The sequence below is a fragment of the Zalophus californianus genome, chromosome 12, assembly GCF_009762305.2.
Source record: "Zalophus californianus isolate mZalCal1 chromosome 12, mZalCal1.pri.v2, whole genome shotgun sequence".
Lineage (NCBI taxonomy): Eukaryota > Metazoa > Chordata > Mammalia > Carnivora > Otariidae > Zalophus > Zalophus californianus.
The window spans coordinates 26,520,620-26,537,927 of NC_045606.1; the positions used below are offsets into that span (position 1 = coordinate 26,520,620).

The 17,308-nt window shown below is 33.4% G+C and overlaps 1 protein-coding gene across 4 annotated transcripts in view; it reads right to left on the reverse strand.

Moving 5' to 3' along the window:
• Nucleotides 1–17,308, reverse strand: part of PCLO (piccolo presynaptic cytomatrix protein) — a 391,986-nt gene that overhangs the window by 106,500 nt on the left and 268,178 nt on the right. For all 4 annotated transcript variants that reach the window (XM_035723252.1, XM_035723251.1, XM_035723250.1 and 1 more), the window contains exon 10: nucleotides 2,263–2,388. In XM_035723252.1, coding sequence (XP_035579145.1) covers nucleotides 2,263–2,388 — 126 coding nt within the window. The remainder of the gene's footprint in view (nucleotides 1–2,262; nucleotides 2,389–17,308) is intronic.

A 17,308-nucleotide genomic window follows, 5' to 3' on the forward strand; every position in this document is an offset into this window, starting at 1 on the left:
ATATTTAATGTTTCAAAAACAGGATCTAAATATTGAACCAAGATAGCATCACAAGGCTAACAGAAAGAAATACTACCAAGTGTTTTATTAAAGATCTGTATTGCAACAGTAAATAAAGCAAAGATAGAAATCATAAAAAACAAATAATAGGTATGCATTTTACAAGAACTGGACTCCAACCAGAGGATCTGTGTGCATGGAAAGGTCTGGTTTGACACTTTGGCAAATCTTTTGGAGAATCACTAAATGAATAATTAAAATAAAATCTTAAATAATATGCATGTAGCTTTAATGATTTCCTGCTCAAACCAAATAGGTAGACTGTAAGACTACTTCTTCCAAAAACAATGAGAAATGGAGCATGTAAAATTTTAGGTTCATTTCAGTTTTCTCTCTTGAATTAATATGTATTATATCTATTTTTTTAAATTTAAATTTATGAACTTAAGAATGGCTACATAGGCTATCAAGTACAAAGAGTATCATTTCATAACAGTATGCTTCATTGAAACTGTTTTTCAAATCATCCTGATTTGTAGTATTTCCCAATTTCCATGGTGTAAATACAGAGAAGGGTTTCTTTCTTCAAGTATCTTTGCAAAACCGTAACACAAACAGTTGCTGCAATTTTTTGTTTTAAAATAAAAATAGTATATACATTTCCTTCTGGAGTATGCTGTATGAAAATGATCATATCACTCCCATTCTTAAAAATGGTCTCTATTTTTAAAAAATGGTCTCATTTCTATAGCTTAAGTAGACTGCAACACCTAAGGATTAGCATTAGGAGTGGTAGGAGTATAGTCATAGAAACTCCATATAGACCCAGTGTTCTGTTCATAATTGTTATATCTTGGTTCATAGTCTTTATCTTCTTCTAGATATCTGGTTAATTCTCCTACATTTCCATTTTATGCATGACATTAGAATATTTTTAAAAATATGCTTTCGGTTACATATTAGGGAATGTCCTGGTAAACTGGCATTCTGAAAACCAACAAGCAAATAAACAAACAAAATAGGCCCAATTTATCACATTTATCTATTTCCACTTTGTAAATACTCCCACCATGACCAATTCAAACCATCAAAGTGACACCATTCAATGTGAAGTTGGAAAGAGCCTATCTTAGTGAGTTGGTACAAGTGGGCTCCAGTAGAACGCTGTGATGAATCAGTAATGCCCCAAGTTTATTTATTCTAATAGTCTATCAAAATATACAGGGACTTTTTCGGTGGGTTCCAACACATTTAAGAAAATGACAGTGAATTATTTTAGCATAATTAAAATGTTAAGCAATGGGCAGCATTTTATAAAACTATGAAATGACAGAAAAACACCTTCCAAATAAGTATTTAAATAAAATAAAATGATAGGTTGAGGCTATTTTGTGATAAAAAATATTCATCATAAGCAATATCATTGAAAACTTGTAAACTATATGTTAGAGTTTGGAAAATGCGAATGACATTTAATTAACAAGTGAAAATAATCATTATGCATTTTGAGAATCAAGCATCTTATAAGATTTGAAAGAAAGTGATAAAATATATTTTTATGGCCCTTTAGATACATCTGTAAAGTCCATTATTTTAAAATGCTTTTGATGTAATAAGGTATATAGTATCTAGAAGTAGACAGTAGCCTAGCACAGGAGTTGGCAAATTTTTTCTGTAAAGAACCACAGAGTACATATTTTAGTCTTTATAGACCAGTTAGTCTCTGTCATGAACACAGTTCTGTTATTGTAATGGGAAAATACCCATGTTCAACATGTAAATCGATGATCCTCGCTGTGTTCCAATAAAACATTGTTTACAGAAACAAGCAGCAGATAGATTTGGTCTGTGGGCTGTTCATGGTTTGCTGACCTGACTTTAGTGTGTACTAAATCATCTGGTATTTTACAGTTCTGATTTCAATATAATTTTTTTTAGTATTTATAAAAAACTAATCCCAATGATGAAAGTGGTTTTTTTAATAATATTGCCCAAGTCAGTAAACAATATTGACTAATTAGTGTTTCTTAAACAACATAATCCCATAGCAAACCAACAGCCAAAAGGACAATGCAAGTGAAAATAAAATGAATATAATTGTGAACACATTTTCTTTTATATTACTACACCAAAATTTCATAATTAACTATAAGGAGAGAGGCTTACCTAGACAGTAAATAAAGAGGAAACTTGCATATGAAATTAAAATATACTTAATAGGAGTACATTCATTTTAATTTACTATGAAATCCTTATTCTTACCTTCTATAAGTTTCCCTGTCTGTTCTGCACTTCCTCCAGGAAGAATTTTGGCAATATAGGCTCCAATTTCTCCATTATGTCCAGGGATTTCTTTACCACCCACAATTCTAATTCCTAATCCATTACCTGTATTGGAAAATTAGCAAATTATTAGTCATAATTTAAAGGGACAACAGTTATCAGAAGTTATAAGGTGCACAAAGAGTTGGCTCTGGTAAAAAAAAAAAAAAAAAAAAAAAAAGTGGGCTCTTGTACCCAGAAGCTATCTACAACATGAATGCTGGGACTGGACACTAATAACAGAAGGATATTATTCTGAATTCAGTAATAGTTGATATGAAATAGGACATTCTGAGATTTTGGTAGACTCTATAATGAATCACCTGATACAAAAAAAATAATTCTTTGATTCAGCCATATCACCAAGCTATGATACAAATATCTTTGTCCATTTTTGACCAGACACTTTGTAAAAATATTGTATGAAGATGTTCCCACTATAAGAAACTCCAGAGCCTACAGTTCACGGCATTTCACTTAAAAAGGCAGTAATGGCTATCATAAGTTGAGAAGACACAATCCAAGCATGTGATTGCAAATGACAAAATGATAACATGATCAAAACTTGTGAATTAAGATACACTTTTTAGCTTTAACTGATCAACTAACATTGTGCATTTGCGTGGCACCTACTGCGAAGCCCAATAAAATTATTCTTGACTGATGAACAACTTAGTAAACTTTTTTATTTGATAGAACAAATTTTTCTGTAAATAACCACATGCAGAAAAAGCTGGAGAATGATTATGTGAAAACTAATTGAGATAGAAATGAACTGTTGATGTTTTAAGCTTATATTTTCTTTTTAATCATCTAAAAATTAGCAAATATATATAAATATAAATATATATATAGCACCAGATATATATTTTTCCCAATGCCAAGGATATTTAAAAATAAAAGTATTTTAAAAAAGCAGAATTATTCTTCTTAAATGAAGATAGTTATTTCTTTAAATTAAGATTGTTTCCATTCACGGACTGAAGTACCATTTTCAACTCTTTCAAAATCTCTGAATTTTAAGAGTCAGCTCTCTTGTAGATTCTGTTCCCTTCCCACTTTACTCTTCAAAAACAATCCCTGTAGTCAGCATCAACATAGTACAAACATTCAATAACCCGTAACACTGGATTATGGAATCCTTCTGTCATCTACCTTGTATATTTTGGTAAAACACCATTCTCAGGTTATATGATGGTTCCAAAGGAATTTCCTCTCTCCTTTTCTTCATCTCTTCCTTCCTTGTATTTACCCTCTTTTCTTTCTCTCCTTCCCTACTATTTGCCTCCCTCTTTCTACTTTTTTAACCAGGGTAAGTGGTAAGGAAATGCCATAAATCATCTTTTGGGATCTGAGACTGACCACATCTGAAGATTTACCTCAAAACAAAAATGAAACAAAGAGGAATTAACTGTACATGTCTCAGTTTCCTGCTGTTGTCAAGGGGTCAGAGTTAAATAAGATACTGGCTTTCTCTGGCCCCACTTGTGGAGCTTTTCTGTCACCAGTTTCTTGGTCCATTGCTACCACTATGAGTAGAGATTAATTTATGATACACATTGAATATAACTGGGTGAATACAAAATATCATCTAGTACATGACCTGGTTTCAACTAAGCCTGCGTAGAAATGGTTGATTTCTTAGACAGTAGGCTTTAGGGATTCACCAGGAATGATCCAGATACAAATAAAGGGTGAAAGATGAAGAAAAGTTCTTAGCCAGCTTCATCCAATTAGTCTAGCCTATATTTTAGTGTGCGAAGGACATTCTGGAAATTACAAAATGAGGATTTTAAAATAGCTGGCAATAATTAAAGGGTTATTTCATGGAATTGATCTGTAAAAAATAAAAATAGTTTCTTAGAGATTTGGTTTCACTCTCCATGATTGAATCACTCAGAGCTGTAATTTACCACTTGTTAAACTTCTCATAAAACACACAGAGATACTGAATTTCTAAAGTGGTCAGTGTAGTCATATCAATTTTAAGACGTGGTCAGTCTCAGATCCTAAAAGATGATTTAGGACATGTCCTTTGTGGATAGGCATATGTTCAAGATCATGGCTTACATCAAAATTTATCACAATGCCAGAGTATAGGCGAGTACAGGAGGGTACAGTAGAGTGCTCAGGGCATTTGGTTTTATTTATTTATTTATTTTTTAAAAGATTTTATTTATTTATTTGACAGAGACACAGTGAGAGAGGGAACACAAGCAGGGGGAGTGGAAGAGGGAGAAGCAGGCTTCCCGCAGAGCAGGGAGCCTGATGTGGGGCTCGATCCCAGGACCCTGGGACCATGACCTGAGCCGATGGCAGACGCTTAACGACTGAGCCACCCAGGTGCTCCAGGGCATTTGGTTTTAATTATTTCTTTTTAAGCTTAAAAGAGAGAATGTAAACATAGCCCACGAAAAAAATTTCAGCACTATATATTATAGGGCACAGTCATATGCTTAAGGATCTACACATGGAATTGTTACACCTTGTAAAGGTGTAGCTAAAAGAGTAGTTGTGGAACTCTGAATTCTATTAATTGGTGTAAGTGACTATTTTTAAAGATTAAGTTATAGTTTCATTCTGTAGATGAAATTGTCTTAAGAGTTAAGTAGTTGGATCCTTAGTACCATTTGATTTTTGGTGACTGAAGACACTCTAAAACCTTGTAGTAAAGGATCAGTGGAAAGAAATTACAATTATATCCATCTTAATAAAGTAGCACAACACAATACTTATTTAATTTTGTAAAATACAGCTTCCTACTACTGAATTCTAATACTCAAAACACTTCCTAAATACATGTTATATGCCTCAGTATCTATCTTAGGTAAAAATGAAAGTAATATACAGTTATGACAATACTGTGAGAAATGAAATTTTATGTGTAAAGAAGCCACTTCAAGCACATAGTAAATTTTCAAGAATTACTGTTGCTCTGGTTGATATCGTTGTGGTTGCTGTTGTATACTTTGTATACAACAAAGTAGCATAGAAATATTAAAATTTATGATAAAATAGAATGATAGAAAATAAAAAGACTCAGAAAGTATAACAGTTTTTTGCTTATTTTACAGTAGTTACATGTATTCTAGCTTCGACATAATGAATATAAAGTTCATTTACATGATTTCTAATTATTTAAATCTGGACATTTTGATTTCATATTTCTATAGTTGCACTTTGATATTTTATGTATTAAATGCATAAAATTAAACAAAAATATTTCTATAAAAATAAAACACCCCAACTCAAATCTAAACTGCAGAATTCAATAAAAGATTTGGTAAATTCAAGAAGCAACATTAATTTTTAACTGAAAGGCCTATAGCTGAATGGTCCTTGATAAGTGATGTTTATATTATCACTGTTTTTCAACTTTTGACAAATTTTTATTGACATAAATTCCTTTTGCCTCTCTGTTTATATTCCATCTAAAAACATTAATAAAATGCTTCCTTAGTTAGATGTCTTGAAAATACAGTGGTTTTGCTCAAGTAAACACAGTGCAGCAGGTTAGAGAGACAAATAGTTACCAAAGAGAACAAAGAAGCTTTAATAAAAGATTCTCAAAAGTTACAGTAATTTCACAACATATAAGCAGAGATGTTGTTGAAGAAGTCTTATAGAAAAATCTAACTTTCAGAATCCTTTAAAGTATGTAGAGAATATTTTTAAAAAAAGAGAAGTTCAATGATGGATGTAGCAAAATCATTAAGAAAAAGTATTACCTTAATAACCTTAGGATTATAATTTAAATATACCAGTCTTTTTAAGTCTTCATTATAATTATGTGGTAAATATACTATTATGTATTCACTTTTAATGTTCCAGGCCAGGATGGCAACATAGGAGGCTCCTGAACTCACCTCGTCCCATGGACACACCGAATCTACAGCTACACGTGGAGCAATTCCCTCTGAAAAAAATCCAGAAACTAGCTGAATGACTCCTACATATTGGTCAATGAGAAAAAAAAACAAAAACAAAAACAAAATCACATAAAAACAGGTTCTGGCATACCTTCAACTACTGGGAGCCATTAAGAACAAAGAAGGCAGCTTGGACAATCACTAAGGTTTGAGAGACAACAAAAGCTCAGACCAGGCTGAATCATAATGCTTATCTCCTACACGAAACCACTGCATCAAGACTAGGAGAGGTGACTGTTTTATCTAATGCTTAGAAACCAACAGAGAGAGTCAAAACAATTGAAGTAACAGAGGGATATGTTCCAAACAAGAGAACAAGATAAAATTCCAGAAAAGGACCTTAATGAAGTAGAGAGAAGTTATTTGATAGAAAGTTCAAAATAATGGTTATAATTATGTTCACTGAGGTTAGCAGAACAATGCATGAACAAAGTGAAAATTTCAACAAACAGAATATATTAGAAAGTACCAAATGGAAATCACAGAACTGAAGAATAAAATATATGAACTGCAAACTTCATATGGGGGTTCAATATCAGATCAGAGAACTGGAAGAAATGATGAGTTAACTCAAAAACAGAGCAGTGGAAGTCATCTAAGAAAAGGAGCAAAGAGAAAAAAGAATGAAGAAGAGTGAAAACAGATTAAGGGATTCATGAGATACTATCAAAATGAAAGGTATCCTATAGAATGGAAAAACATTACAAATCATTTCTCATAAGGGGTTAATATAAAAATATAAACGTATTTATAGAACTCATACAACGCAACAGCAAACAATCTGATTTAAAAATATGAAGAGAAACTAAATAGGCAATTTTCCAAAAAGACATACAAATGGCCAAAAGGTACATGAAAATGTGCTCAACATCACTAACCATCAGGGAAATGCAAATCAAAACCAAAATGAGATATTACCACACATCTGTTAGAACGGTTATTATCAGAGTCCATAGTCTCTCATGGTTCGGCTCCCCCTCCGATTTCCGCCCCCTTCATTGTTCCCTTCCTTCTCCTTTATCAAAAATATAAGAGATAACAAGTGTTGACAAAGATGTAGAGAAAAGGGAACCCTGGTGCACTGATGTGCTGGTAGGAATGTAAATTGTTTACGGCCACTATGGAGAACTGTGTGGAGCTTCTCCAAAAAATTAAAAATAAAACTACCATATGATCCAGCAATCCCAGTTCTGGTTGTCTATCCAAAGGAAAAGAAACAGGATTCAAAGAGATATCTGCACTACCATGTTCATTACAGCATTCACAATAGCCAAAATACGGAAACAACTCAAGTGTTCATTGATGGATGACTAGACAAAGAAGGTGTATATATATGTATGTATGTATATATATATATATATATATAATATTCCATTGTGTATATATATATATGTGTGTATATATATATATATATATATATATATATACATATATACACAATGGAATATTATTGAGTCATGAGAATGAAGAAAATCCTGCCATTTGGGACAACATGGATAGCCCTTGGGGCATTATGCTTAGTGAAATAAACCAGACAAAGACAAATGCTGCATGGTATTACATATATGTATGGGGAAAAAGTAAAACTCATAGAAACAGAGTAGAAAACTGGTTGCCAGGGGCTGTGAGTTGGGCAAATAAGGAGAAGTTGGTAAGAGGGTACAAACTTTTAGCTATAAAATGAAAAAGGTCTGAGGATCTACTATAAAACATTGTGACTATGGTTGTAACACTGTACTGTGTAAGTGAAATTTGCTGGGAGTAGAAATTAAATGTTCTTATACAAACACACACACACACACACACACACACACACACACACACACAGAAGATAAATACATGAGGTGATGGATGTTTTAATTAACTAGATGGGGGGGATCCTTTCACAATATATATGTAAATCAAATCACCATGGTGTACACACTAAATATCTTACAAATTTATAAGTCCATTATACCTCAATAAAGCTGAAATAAAAAAACAAATAAAATAAGCTGTGTATCAAATAAACATGAGCATATTAAGGAGACAATCTATATTTGCATTTATATTTAAAGTTTAAATCTACTTTAATTTTATATGCTTATTAACATGTTACATAGAGTATTACAAAAATGTTTTTATTTTCATCTTAATATATGAAATATTTATGATGTAACTATTGGAACATTAAGTTTAGACAAAATTAAAATACTTGGTTCATTTTGACACTATCACATGCTACATCTAAGCATCAAGGAAAAGCAAAATTTTATCCATGAACACACTATCTTATGAATAGTAGTCCTTAAATCAATGGAGTTTATTATTCACAATAAAGTTATCACAGAATAATGATATACTGCAATTTAGTCATGTCATTAGCTGGGCTGAAGAAGAAAGATTATCTATATAAATATTAATGCTAATAAAGTACTAAAGATAATGGAAAAGTCCCCAAAGGATAGTTCAATTAAATATATTTTTATAGTTTATACATTAATTATACTCCTGAGTGAGACTGTGAAAGTTTATTTTTATATTCTATCAACTACTAATTTCTAGGTTATAAATTATCTATATAAATATTTAGGAAAATATATCAACTTATATTAAAAAAACCCATAGTAATTTCTCCTTTGTGTTCCTATCAAATGCTACATTAATTCATTAATACTTGAACATAAAGACCCAAAAAATATTTCATTACTTCACCATTTTTCTTTATTTTTACTAATTTTTGTTCTTTATGAGAAAAACATTCCTACAAAACAACACATCAGTTGCCTTAATAGCAATCCCTACTTGACTGTTTCCAGCAGCATCAAAATGGAAACATCACCTTAATACAAAATCTAATCTGACTCTAAACCTCAGTATACAAATTATATACTCAACTATTCCCATTAGCTTTTTCTAATCCAGTCAATTGTTCTGTAGCATTCTTTTGCCTAGTTTTAAATACATACCCTTTACATACATGAAGGATTCAGAGAGAACATTTTTTGTCACATTTCCATGAACAAAAGTTTGCATTCTTCTTTTCTAATGTAATAAGACTAATACTAAGATAAAAATGCTACCCAAAGCATGTATAAAAGGCTATTCATACTTACACCATACTAGAAGAGATGGGCCCAAGTTGGGCCATATGACTGAAATGGCCATTGGTATCAGAAATAAGGAAGACACACATACACACACATCTTCCATATATACACACATACAGATACGTATATAAAACATTATATATATATATATACGTATATATACAGACATATCTGTCGTCGCGCACTGAAATAATGCTCTCAGATACCAATCTGAGGGGTCATACAGGGCTGCCTCTATAAGGGAGAGTAGCAGCAGCTGAATTCTGCACATAAATTTTATTTTGTTTTTTATCAGCAAAGCAAGGACAGATGTATCAAAGCATGGGGAGGGAATACAAAGAGATGGCAATTATCTTGAAGCCAGAAAGCAGGCCTGTACCCTCCCCTATGCGCAGGCACACAAGGAGGGGGTTATGGGATAAGGGAGGAACGGGATGTCTGCACTTACAATCACCCGAGGCAGGAAGGGGAGTTGAGGGTTACTTTCTTTCATATCTCCTTATCGATGCCCTGCCCAGGAGATGATGGGATCCTGTTCCTACCATGCCATTGCGTTCAACAGCTAGAGAACAGGAAGGCCGCTGATGTTTCAGATGCTCCCACAGTCACTCCTTAGAGCTTACAATAAACTTTCTAGGAATAACCCGACACATATCTTCCAAATATGTACACAAACACATGTGTATATAAAACATTATGTATATAGATAGATGTACAAAAGTCACAAGTAATTATCAAAAGACACTGGAAATCAGGCTTTGTTGAACAACATCTTTCAAATAAAAGATATTTTGTACACCAGTAAAGTAATTTTATTAAAGGTGCATAGGATTTCTTTCTCCTGAAATACTTCAGAAACAATTCCCACCAAGAAAATTTCCCAGGACTGCCATACTAAAAAAAATCATGCTTCATTCATTCAATAACACATGGATTTATTTCTTTATTTTAGCTTATTTAAGGCATATGCAAAATTATAATCAGAGAGACCAAATCTGAGATGTTTGCATGATACTCCTATAAAAGGAAATTAAAAATAAACTTAATTCATTTAGCAGTACTTAGGGACCAAAATGAAATAATTCTTTGATATGAAATTGGATGTTACAAAGTTAAAAGGTAGGGTCAATTTTATAGATTTGGCCTTTGTTTTTTAAGACTTTTATTTATTTGAAAGAGAGAGAGATAGAACGAGCATGAGCTGGGGGCAGGGAGAGGGAGAAGAAGCAGGCTCCTTGCTGATCAGGGAGCCTGACGCAGGGCTCCATCCCAGGATCCCCAGACCATAACCTGAGCTGAAGGCAGAAGCTTAACTGACTGAGCCACACAGGCACCTCTATAGATATGGCCTTAATATTTAGTTGTTTAGATATTGATCACATGATGACAGCCCAGGTCTGGGAGTGGGGTCATTTACTATGTATGTAAAAGAAAATTGTTATATTGCAAGATACTCATGTAACCCTATATTGCCAGTGGAAATAGAACAGTTTAAACTTATATTACTGTAATGCTATGATGAGCTTTTCAAAATAAGAGCCAGTCTTATTTAATAAAAGATAAGTAGGAAGAAAAATACTATTGCAATTCAAAACTTAGCAATAAGCATTCCTTTTGTACTTCTGGAGATAACAGAAGATTGTGGCAGACATCATCTATCGTGACTCCCAGTGAGTCACTTCTGGAAGAACCTCCTCCCTTGAGGGTAGGAGGAACGTGTGATTTAGTTCTAACCAATAGGATCTGACAAGGTAATGTGATAGTTACTACCATGATTGTATTATCTTAGCCAACGAAGATGAGAGTTTTCTGCTGGCCCTGAAGAAGTAACCTGCCATGTGTGAGAGGTTAGGAGAAAGCACCACAGGGAAAGATGCTGAGGAGCCTCTAGATGCGGAGAGTGGCCTGGCTGACAGCCAGGGAGAAAACAGGGAGCCTAGTTCCATAATGGAAGGAAGTGAATTCTGCCAATAACCACAGGAGCTTGGAAGAATATTCCCAATGGAACGCAGCTCAGCCAACATGCAGACTGCAGCACTGTGAGATCCTGACCAGAGATCCTAGTTAAGCTGTGCCTGGATTGGTGACCCAAGAAAACTGTGAGATATTAAATGTGTGCTCCTTTAAGCCATTACATTTGTGGTAATTTGTTACACATCACTAGAAAATTAATACAAAGCTAAAAGTTGTATCCTGAGTTTTCTGTGCACACAATATAGATGGACATTATCTTGGTAGCAAAACTTGTGGAACATTTGTGTTTATAGTAGTCACCACAGTGAATGAGCAGTGACAGAAGGCAGGAATGAAAGGGAAGGTAGGCAGTGAAAAAATTACCTTTTGTCCCACAAAAACAGAGGAAGAGCTCTGTGATCAGTTCTGCAATGCTGGGATTCTGCTATAATATGTGTAGGAAGCATACAGCATCTAGGCAACACTCAATACATAATTGGATGAATATTGAATGGATAAATACTAAAACAGTTACTTCCCCTCCCCCCCGCCCCGTGGGGCTAATGCATCAATGATAAGGTGTTAAAATAATTTAATTGTATCGGATTCTATTCTTAGAAAATGCCTTAAAAATTACATTATCTCTTTGGATGTTAAAAGAAAAAGAAAAAACAAACAAAGCCCCCTGTGTTTATACATCAGGGAAATGAGGCTTTACGAAGCTAAGCGCTCAAGGCAACACCTAATAATATGGCAGAGCTAGAGTGAAGCCCACACTCTTGCTCCAAATGAGTGACTAGCCAGGCATCTCCTATCTGGTTAGCACCAGTGCATCTGGTTTGGAATCAGAAGGAATGGGTTTGAGAACAGCACATCCAGCCCTTCCTTTCCCTGTTTACTTGTAGAGAGGAGAGTGATGAGAGGGATTGCAATTATGCCATTAAAGGAAGAATCCATCAGGATAGAAGAAATATGTCGGGAACTAGCAATTCTCAGTCAGGTCAGTTAAATCACCATTTAATCAGTAGCGGGAATTGATTAAATTGATTACCTGATGTGAGTTTTGTGTAATATAATTTTTATTTTTTACTGATGCATAAATGTTTATACCATCTTATATCTTTAACAAACATGACAAAGAAGAAATTGTTACTTTTTTAGTATTACGGTTTTAATCATTTTTGTATTTTTGCATTTGTGTTACAAATATGACCTGCATCTGTATCTGTTAAATGAATATGTAATTGGATTAATACTTATAGCTGGGTATGCAAATCTATAAAGAACAAAGTACGCACATGCCTGGTAGCATAATAATAGCTAGAATTACCACAAGTTTTGGGAAGAGTTGAAAAACTGATTAGGTAAGAGAAGTTCTGAATTTGCTGAGTCACTTAGACAGAAAAATAAAATCCAGGTGTCCAGACTATGTCTGCACTACAGTCTAAACCAGTTCTCATCAAAATCAATTTGCTATTGGCGAAGGAAGTATTCAACAGAGTCAACAGCTTCTATCTTCCAATATATTTTAGGAGATACTTTTCACTAAAGAGTTATCTAATATAGTTATTTTGGTTATTTTCATTATTGTATTTAAAAAATTCTTACTACTTCCTGAAAAGAACAAGAAGTGTTACATGTTGCTAGGTGACCAGCTATGAATATTCAAAAACATTCCATTGAGATTGTGCTTTAAACAAAAAGAGAGTTGCTTTTTCTTTATTTTCATCCAATTTTCTATTACATCATATTTGTTGAACTTCTAACTGTCAAATATCTCAAAATACATGACTTTGTATGAATTCTGTTTGGTTTCTGTACCTTGTGCCAATATTTTTTTTATATTTAATATATTATTTGATTTTTCTCAAACTCTTTAGTATCATCTTCAGGGATAGAGGCAAAAATAGGAAGAGTTTCTTCTATGTGTCTTAAACTTTTTTTTTTACATTAAAAATTATCTCTACAACTTCTTATGTTAGGTACTATCCGTATCATCTCAGGACAAAGAGGCTGAGACTAAGAAAATTTAGAAACTTTTCCACATTGTCCAGCATGGAAAGAAGTTAAGATTTGAGGCCATTTTTTTTTTTTCATGACTCCTACATCCTTGTTCTTTCTAAATTCTTCTGCCATGACTCTAATTGTCAAGAAAATATCCTAGGTGATCAATATAAATCCTTACTCCTTTAATCGAATTTCATTTCTTATTGCCCATTTACCTGTAGCCAATTCACGTTCATTTCTGATTTACACCCTTAAATTTCACATTAACATTACTGTTTGTCCTCCTCTTCTCTAAGGTTAAATATCTTGAACGTCTTCACCTTCTTCTCATGGAGTCAAACATCAATTCCTTTAATTTAATTTTATGAAGAGTGTATAGAATAATGTGCTAACCAACCTCCAGTTAGAGGCAAAAGCGCTTCCTTAGCAGGAACAGAATTGTACAAGCAATATTTATCCTGACAGATGTCAGGAGAAGTGATGATGTTGATGTGAAACTGGCCTGGACAATAAACACTTCCTTTGTTACTCAGGAAACGAGTGCAAGCTTTCATTAAAATTTACCAGGCAGAAGTTGTGAGTTTTAGAAGAGATTCAACCTGATCTGCATTTTATGTCTATAGGGTTTTTTTTTTTTTTTTTAAGATTTATTTGTTGGAGAGAAAGAGTCAGAGAGAGAGAGAGAGAGAGAGAGAGAGAGAGAGAGAGAGAGAGAGAGAATTCATGTGGGGTGGAGAGGGGCAGAGTTTGAGGGAGAGAGAGAGAATTCTCAAGCAGACTCCCCGCTAAGCATGGAGTCTGATGCAAGGCTCAACCCCAGGACCCTGAGATCATGACCTGAGCTGAAATCAAGAGTCGGCCATTTAATTGACTGAGCCACCCAGGCACACTTGTGTCTATAGGTTTATACTCAGTTTGTCCCTAAAAATAATTTGAGAGGCTTACAATGAGAACTTGTATCATATATAACTGCACTCTTACAATGAGAAATTGTATTTATATAACTGCACTCTTAAAATGAGAATGAAACTGAAAAAATCATCCTGAATGAGAAGGGAGAAATTTCTGTGTCAAGGTTCACTTTGTAGGACCTGTTCAAGTTCCAGCAGTTAGGACGGAACACACATTATCTCGGGATGACAGTTACACTTTCTCCTGTAACTCTCATCTCTACAATCCAATTTTATTTAAAAAATTAAAGTTAAGGTTCACTAACTGTTGTTGGCTTTTAAAGTTGTTCTGAAACGTTTCTGCTCAGCTTTTTAAAATGTTAGGCCAAAATATCTCTTCCAGTGAGTATTAAAGAAGGGGGCGGGGAGAGGAAGGATTTCTATGGCAGGTTTGGGGCAGAGTCCCTGCATTCTCATTACAATTAGACACTAACATTCTTTAGGAATAAAGCAAGGATGTCTACTCTCATTATTCAGTTCAACATTGTACAGCAAGTTTTAGCAAGTGCAACAAGGAAAAAAATTAAGCAGCCCTAATTGGGATGGAAGAAGTAAAACTGTCTTTATTTGTAGATGACATGAGCTTGCATCCTTAGAAAATCTTAATGATTCCACAAAAAAAATCTAACAGAAAAACAACATTAGCAAGATTATAAGCTAAAAGATCAATATACAAAAATCAATTGTATTTCTATAAAATTGCAGTGAATAGCCCAAATTGAAATTAAGAAAACAACTCCATTTATAATAGCAACAAAAAGAATAGAATAATTTAGGAGATATTTAACAAAAGAAATGCTAGTCTTATACACTGAAAACTATAAAACTTTACTGAAAAGTATTAGAGAAGATATAAGTAAATGAAGAAATATTACATGTTCATGGATGGGATGGTTCAGTGTTGTTAAAATAGCAATTCTCTCCAAACTGATCTATAATTTCTTTTTTTTTTGCTTTGTTTAGTTTTGTTTTCAGTATTCTTTCATTTAAATTTTTATTTATTTTTATTTTTTTAATTTAAATTCAATTAGCCAAGGTAGAGTTCATCATTAGTTTTTGATATAATGTTATAACATGATTCATTAGTTGAGTATATCATTTCAAGGCAACCCCTGTCATAATCCCAGCAGACTGATGCTAAAATATCATGGAAATTAAAAGGACCTACAGTAGCTGAAACAATTTTCAAAAGGAGGACTTAGACTACCAGATTCCAAAACTTAACATAAATTAACTGTAAACAAGAGAGTATAGTATTGGTGAAATAACAGGCACATACTCAAAGAGAAGAGAACTGAGAATCGAGAAATAAATCCTTGTATTAATGGTAGATTGGTTTTTTTACAAAAGTGCTAAGGCAATTCAATGGGGGATTTTTTTTAAGATGCTTGCACAAACAGATATCCATATTTGTGCTTTAAAATAAACGAATGTGGACCTCTGCCTCACACCATATACAAAACACAACACAAAATAGGTCACAAACCTAAGTGTATAACCTTTCTGATATTAAAAAATAAAAGAAAATCTTTGTGATCTTGGGATAGTTCTTAATACTCTATCAAGAGCAGCCTGGTCCCTAAAGAAAAAAATACTGATGAATTGAATTCCATTAAAATGTAAAACTTTTCCTTTAAAATAAACTGTTAAGAAAATAAAAACACAAGACACAGACTAGAAGAAAATATGTTCAGGTCATATACCTTATAAAGGACTTATATCCAAAATATGTAAAGGAGTCTTACAACTCAGTATGAAGACAAACAACCCAAATAAATAATTGGCAAAGTATCTGAACAGACATTTCACCAGAGAAGGCATATGCATTGTTTATAGCCACCTGAAAACATGCTCATTACCGTAAGTTATTAGGAAATTGCAAGTTAAAACAATGAGTTTTCATCCACACCCACCCCAAAAGATAGCCATTACCAAGTGTTGGCTATGACATGGAGAAAGTAGAACCCTCAGACACTGCTGGAAAGAATGTAATACAGTACACTCATTTTTGGAAAACTATTTGTCAGTTTCTTAAATAGTTAAAAAGAAACTTACCATAGAACCCAACAATTCCACTTCTAGGAAACCATTAAAAAATATCATACGTCCAAATTCAAACTTGTATGCAAATATTTAAAAACTGGGAAAATCCAATGGATAAAAAAATGTAGACTATCCAAATAATGGACTACTTAGCAACAAAAAGAGCAATCTACTGATACATGTGACAAAAAGATAACTTCAAAAATGTTGGTAAGTGAAGGAGCCAGACACCACAACTGCACACTGAATGATTCAATTTATATGAAATGCCCAGAAAAAGGAAACTTAGAGACTGAAAGTAAATCTTTCATCTGTGGCTGGAAGAGGAGCGTTGAAGGTGGATATTGCTAGCAGGCTCAGAGGAAATTTTTGTAATGACTGAAATGTTCTAAAACAAGATTGTGGTGATGGTCACACAACTCCATACATTTACTAAAAGTAATTGATTTCTACACCTACAATGTGTACATTTATGATATGTAAATTATACCTTATTAAAGTGGTTTAAATAATAACAATAAAAAAGAGCTATCCATATTTGGTATTGCTACCAACTCAGAGCCAATGAGATCTGTTACATTTGTCTCCTATTTCTAAAAGCTCATAAAGAACTAACGAAGAATAGAAAATGAGCCACTATTTCCACTGAAGACACTGCCGTCTTTTGAACCTAAACATATTTAGTGTTCTTCCCTATTACACTTGCTAATTAGTCTCTCTAGCCTTGCAGATGTAGCCAGCCTGTTATGGAACCATACATAAGCAAACATTTTTTTTGAAATCAGAAGAATTTCTTTGGCTTGTTTGAAACAGCTGTGTTTCTGGAGCCATAAGATGGTTTGAAATAAAAAAGAAACAGATTCATTTCTTGAGCATTACATTCTGTTCTTTTTTTTTCCTGATAATTTCTCTCTAAAAGAAGAGGGAAATAACATTCGTTGAGTGTATAGTAAGTATAGGATTTTGTGCTAGGTTCATTTGCAATTATGTGAGATACATAGAGCTGGTCTTATTT